This window comes from Lathamus discolor, chromosome 1, assembly GCF_037157495.1.
Source record: "Lathamus discolor isolate bLatDis1 chromosome 1, bLatDis1.hap1, whole genome shotgun sequence".
Classification (NCBI taxonomy): domain Eukaryota; kingdom Metazoa; phylum Chordata; class Aves; order Psittaciformes; family Psittacidae; genus Lathamus; species Lathamus discolor.
Window position 1 is genome coordinate 67,675,446 of NC_088884.1, and position 5,902 is coordinate 67,681,347.

At 58.4% G+C, this 5,902-nt stretch overlaps 1 protein-coding gene across 2 annotated transcripts; it reads left to right on the plus strand.

Annotated features, from left to right (window-relative positions):
- On the plus strand, positions 1-5,278 carry TNFRSF13C (TNF receptor superfamily member 13C). 2 transcript variants are annotated; one of them, XM_065677044.1, is made up of 3 exons: positions 1-384; positions 856-1,053; positions 2,457-5,278. In XM_065677044.1, exons 1-3 carry the CDS (start codon positions 240-242, stop codon positions 2,762-2,764), a joined length of 651 nt encoding a protein of 216 aa, XP_065533116.1. In that variant the 5' UTR covers positions 1-239; the 3' UTR covers positions 2,765-5,278. The 2 variants fall into 2 exon arrangements, with proteins under 2 accessions (XP_065533116.1, XP_065533125.1); XM_065677053.1 differs by having other exon boundaries at positions 104-384; positions 859-1,053.
- Positions 5,279-5,902: the final 624 nt, after the last annotated feature.

A 5,902-nucleotide genomic window follows, 5' to 3' on the forward strand; every position in this document is an offset into this window, starting at 1 on the left:
GGGCTGTGGGGATTTTGGAGGCATAGTGTGGAGGAGAGGAGCAGTTTGAGGGCAGTTGCGCAGGCAGGGAGAGGGCTTGAGCCCTCACCCTCCTCCTCCCCAGAAGATCCGCCCCATGGCAAGCACAGTGATCACGAGCCCCAAGGGAATCAGCAAAGCTTGACAGACTGTATCTCCCTCTGCCACGGGCCTCGGGGCGCTGCGATTTCACACTCGGGCGGCCCCTCGGCCGACACGCCATGGGGGAGCCGGGCTCTCGCTCCCACTCCGCCATGTCCTCCTCAGGAAAAGCCGTCTCTGCCTCCTCCTGCCTCTCCTCCCAGTGCTTTGACCCCCTGACCAAGTCCTGCGTCAAGTGCTCCGACCTCTTCAAGGAAAACACAAGTAAGGGGGCAAGGGTGGATGGGGACTGAGCTCCCCAGGGCTCGTTGGTGATGGCCCAAGAGGGCTGGGGGCACCCTGGGGTGGGCAGGTGAAGGGAACTTTGTGGGGACAATGGAGGGGGTGACGAGGGATGGAGTGCTGCCTTCACCGGGAAGGGAGGGAGGAGGAGAGGAAGAGGGCAGCCCGTCCCAGTGAGGGGAATGCAGTGCAGGGAGAAGAGTGATCTAGCCCAGTGCAGGGGTCACAGCCGGCCACAGGGGTGACCATGGGGACAGCAGGATGCCCTCGTCTCCCACCAGCCAGCACATGGGATGGGGGTCCCGTCAGGCAGGGGGACAGTTCATTGAGGGTGATCAGTGCTGCAGAGCCGCTCTCCTTCCCTGCCTCTGCAGATGGGTGGGTAATGCTGCTGCCCTCCTGCCCTCACCCCAGCTCTCCCCTCCCTGACACTGCTGGCATCTCGCCCCACAGCAGAGCCTGCCAGTGAGGTGCCCGCCTCGGCCCTGGAGCCCACCCACCCCTCAATGGACCTGCCCAGCACCCTCCTCATCTTCGGGGTCCCGGCAGCAGTGGTGGTCGTCCTGCTCCTGGCCACCCTCTTGGGCTTCCTGGTCTGTAAGCTGGGGAAGTGGAGGAGAAAGACGAAGGCGGCCGACAAGGAGGCCCAAGGTAGGGGACCTCTTGCTCTCCCTATCGCAGCACCCTGAGGACCCCAGGGCAGATGGGGTTACTTGTCCCTGGCTCCCCTGAGGCACATCCCTGTTGAGGCTGGCTTCGCCACCCTGACACAGGCTCCACGGACACCCTGGAGCATTGCAGGGCAGCTGAGCTACCCCCTGAGCAATGGTATCCCACATCCTCCCCTGAAACACATAGCTGCACTTGGCTGCCAGTGCAACCCTGCTGAACATCTCTCCTTTTGCCAGGTGCACAAAGCGCCTTCTGGCACCATCCCCACTTCACGGGGTGCCCATACAGAGCACTGGTGAGGAGCCTCCCTCCCAGTAGCTGAGAGACGGCCATGGATGGATCGCAGGCTGTGGGGACAGTGGTGAACACCTCCTTAGGGAGCCTTTCCCCATGGCGCTGTGACTGGGGGTCCTGTGTTGATCGCCCAGCTTGCCATTCCTGCTTGGGATGCCCAGCGCCCTCCAACACACACCCGAGAGACCCCGACAGGGTCAGGGCCTGTCCCATTGCCAGGAAACTGAAACACCACACAAGGCTGTCCCCAGTGGCATCAAAAATAGGGCTGGGGGTGAGAGTATTTCAATACCCTACACTTTAGTGGTGGTGTATTTTCGGGGTGAGGGGAGGCCACAGTGCTCCGTGATGGGGTTGGATGGCTGTTTCTTCCCCCCAGAACCCCTGCACCGGAGGGGCTCAACCTTGGCCACTCTTCTCAGCAATGATCTTGCCTGGCATCACTGCTCCCCGTCCCTGGGCAGGGGGAATGGCTCCTCATTGCCCACTTGCCGCCCATAGAGCTGGCTGCGTGACTCAGGCTTTTGGGGACATTACCCAGGGCTTTTCCGCTAAACCAAGTGCATCTGTCACCGCTTGTGATGCGCACACCTAGGGAAAACACCAATAACGAAAGGGGAGGGAGAAATCCAGCAGCAGGAGAGGAGCACATCGGAGGCATCCCTCGGCTATGCCCTGCTGTGTGCCCTGGTCCCTGTGTCCCCTGTCCCATAGCCAGCCAGCCCACCCCTGCAGCACAGGGGGCATGGAAAGCCGCAGGAGCTCAGGGCTGGCAGCACGCGCCTGTGTTTGAAGGGTGTAAACAAGTCTATTTTTAAGTAGGAGGTGGCTGGGGAAGAAGAGCTGCCCTGCACGGGCAGGGCTTAGCAACACGGCTCCAAGTCCTGTTCTTTTCTAGGTGGGGGGGGAAACACCTCCTTATAACGCCAGTTGTAAGCAGGAGCTTCTCTGCAGCAGGACCTTGTGCACGCCTCCTGCTCCAGCACCATCTTCCCCACCACGTGTCCCCAGGGATGGGACCCTCTCCCTGGGACCAGCCTCGTCCCACTTTGTAAGCCCCGTAACCCCCTTTTCTTGCTCCCTCCCAGCAAACATGGAAGCCACCAGCCCCCTGCCCATCCCAGGCTGTCAGGACCCTGCTGTGACAGAGGAAGATGCCACCCTGGCCCCGGCCCCATGTCAGCATCTCAATGGAGGTCTGAAGATGCTGAATCCACCTGCGAAAGCTGGGGCAAAGCGGAGGCCATGCTGCCAGGGTGATGCTGATGGCGACATCATCCTGCTCTCCACCGTGTACCCTCGGCACGAGGAATGCAACCACAGCTTCCCGCTGCCTGCCACAGAGCTGGGGGCCACAGCCCTGGTCACCACCAAAACAACCCAGAACTGTGCTTGAGAGGAGAGAGCCTGAAGGCAGGGAGAATGGGGCAAAGCCTTGCATCCGTGTCTGCAGACCAGGTTTTGCCTCGAGCAAGATGAGTATTCTAAGATGACTTCTCTATTTTCCTGTTTGTGCTGAGTCCAAGGTTATACCTGTAAGTGCTGGAGGAAGCCGAAATGGATCATGCTGAGTTATGCCACACGCTGCCACGGCTGTACCGTTGGGAGGAGGCAGAGTGAGACGTGTCTGGTGAGGACAGAGCATGGCAGGGGCTGCTGTGTCACTTGTGAGGCTGCTGTTGTGGCAGCACAAACTCGCTGCTGGATGGGTGATTTCTGTGAACATGGGGCTGGGATAGCAGAAAGAGAGTGGGGAAAGGAAGATGGAGGGAAAAGCAGGGTGTTACACTGGGACCAAATCCCACACTGCTGCTATTAGCTCGATTTTTGTTACTGATCTCAGTAGGAGGAAGCTTGGGACTATATGGAGCAAGGCACATCCAGCATCTACTCCATTCACAGTCCTGTTTCCCCTGTCTTTTGCCAGCTGTAATATTCAGATCTCTTGTCCCTCTGGGGACTCTCATGCAGTGGCAGGCATCCACTGGCACTCATGGGAAAGCCCTTTTCAGCTGGGGATGGGAAACAAGTCCATCTTCCCAAGCAGGCAGCAAGGAAGGAAAGAGGGTAAAAAACATCTGTCTGCTCCGACCTGCAGTCGCTGAGTTCAGGGGGGACCAGGGGCAGGCAGACTGCTGGTCTAGAGGAGGTCCATGAGCTTGTCACTACAGCCCCAGACCACCACCACTTCAGTTCACTGTGGCTGCAGAAATACCACGTATCGCTTGGGATGGATGCTATCATGCCATGCAAAACCAGGCAGGGAGTGATGCGAGTGTAGGCAGGATGACTATTCATGTGTCTGCAAAGCTTTGCCTGTGTGCCAGAGCTGGCCGGTGTTGCTCGTCCAAGGCTTTTCTCTGTGGATGGTCTTGTTCACCTGCCCACAAGATGTTTTATGTGCAGGAAGGGCTCTGCTTCGGGAAGGAACTTGCTAACGTGAGAGTGCTGTTCCCACGTAATGACAGCAGCTGATCCCCTGGCTGAACAGACCCCGGCCATTGTGTTGGGTGAGAAGCCCTGGTGGCCCCAGAGGGGGTGATTGGGCGATTAGAAGTTATTTGCAAGAAGCCCCATCTCAGTGGCAGCTCAGGTCTACTCTTCCTTTGGTGAGGTGGCTTCCTCAGCCTGGAGGCCTTGGAGACTGAGCAGAGCAAGGTGTGGGAGCACTGCCTTCAAGCACCAATGGGCCACCGAGAGCCACAGCTCATGGCAGGGTCACCCAGCAGCAGTGAGCAGAGGGGATGTCCCTCTGATGATGGGAAGGTGACTGCCTGCCCACACCTGAGCTCTGCTGGGGCTGCAGGACCAGGCACTGCTGCTGAATGCTGCCTGTCCCTCTTCGCCCCTGCCCCTGGCACTGGAGCTGAACTCAGAGGATCCGTCACAAAAGGTGAACCACAGGTGCCAAGGGCCAAATTCCTCATCACGCCTCCTCTCCCAGACCCAAATGTGCTGGTGGAGGCAAGTCTTCATCTGGGTGAGACTGCATGACCCAGGACAGGATGGGATGCGATGGGATGCGATGGGTCGGGTCCTCATCTCAGTCCTGAGGCTGAGGACGGTGGAGGGACTCTTCCCCGCGCCCGGTGACTGTCTCCTGGCTGTGGACCTGTGCAGGCTCCAGCACTCCCAGTTACCTGCAGCAGCCGTGCTGCCAGCTGCAGGAGGGTTATCCCTGCAGCACAAATTGGGCACGTCCTCGTAACTATGCTCCACACTGGACCCTGTGAAGTGACTTTGAGCAACCTTTGTGCATCTGTGCAGTGGGGAAATGAGCCAAAGCCAGGCTGGGGGACATTTTAGCACTGGAAGGACTGCTTGTGGAGGCAGAGCAGCCTGCTTCACTGGAGATGGTGGTGAGAGCAAAGTGAACCAGGACTGTCAGGAGCATCTCCTGCTTCCCACCCGGTGGCTGTTGTGGCTCAGCCCTGCAGATGCACCACTCACCCTGACCAGCGTGGCCATTTGGAAAAGCAACTGCCACACAATCCTGTTGGAAAAGCCCCTCTTTCTGTTCAGGTAAGGGCTTCTGCTCTCATTTCTACTAGAACTTCAGCCAGGCATCTCTTCTACAGGATGCCACCAGCATCTGCAGTTTGCAGAAGTGGCATTTTGATCCACATTGGATTCCTCAACCAGTGAATGCCTCTGGGATCCCCTCTCTTTTATGGCATGCAGGGCATCTTCCTCACATCCTGCCTTCCCAACTGCCAGTCATGGTGGGATATTGCTCCCTCCTGCCCAGCCCGCCTGGGCCTCGGATGGATTTGCCACCCCCTCTGTGCATGTGCCCCCATCCTTATGTAGAGGGCAGGGGGATGTCTGTCTGTCTGACACATGGAGAGCAGAGGGAGCAGAGATGAAAATATGGTTGTAAAAATGAAAAAATAAAGTGATCCCATTGCCAGTGTGTGCCCAGGGGTCTGTATGGGGTCCCCATTCCCCAGGCTTCAGGGGTCTCCAGCATTGTGGGCCCGGGGGTACAGCTGGAGAGGCTCCATCTGCACCAGCTTCCTGGCATGTCCCCTGCATGATGAGGACCGGTGGAGCCTGGCCACCTTCATCCCACCACAGCCACCCCGGGAGCTCTTTGGAAGGATGAGGAGTGACGCAAGTATTTATTGGGGGGTGTCGCCTGTCTTTGACTTTGCACAGCAGTTTCTCACTTCCCCCTGCGAGGCAGGAGCTGTGCTTCCTCCCGCCACACTGCCTGCCCCAAGGGCTGGTGAGACCAGGCTTCACTGGGCCACAGCGGTGCGGGGTTTTGGGGAGAGCCAGGGGAAAGTCTGAGGAAACCCCTAGGCAAGAGGAAGGAGCCGAAGCTAAACCCCTCCTCAATGCAATTCCTGCTCAGGCATACCTCTAGCTATTTCAACCTCCCTGTGATGGGAATCACAAAGGTATTTGAGCTCCTGCAGATTCCATCAATGATGGTGGTGGTAAAGGGTGGAAACCTTGGTGTCCCTAGGGATGCGCAGTGATTTCCATCCCTGGCCTTACAGGCAGGAGCCAACGGGCCAACAGAATGTGG

What these genes read in the sequence shown, in the direction of transcription:
- TNFRSF13C (XM_065677044.1), top strand. Translation starts at nt 240, where the DNA reads ATGGGGGAGCCGGGCTCTCGCTCCCACTCCGCCATGTCCTCCTCAGGA. An exon ending in CCTCTTCAAGGAAAACACAA is followed by an intron (nt 385 to 855) that starts GTAAGGGGGCAA and finishes CTCGCCCCACAG; the next exon opens with CAGAGCCTGCCAGTGAGGTG. An exon ending in GGCCGACAAGGAGGCCCAAG is followed by an intron (nt 1,054 to 2,456) that starts GTAGGGGACCTC and finishes GCTCCCTCCCAG; the next exon opens with CAAACATGGAAGCCACCAGC.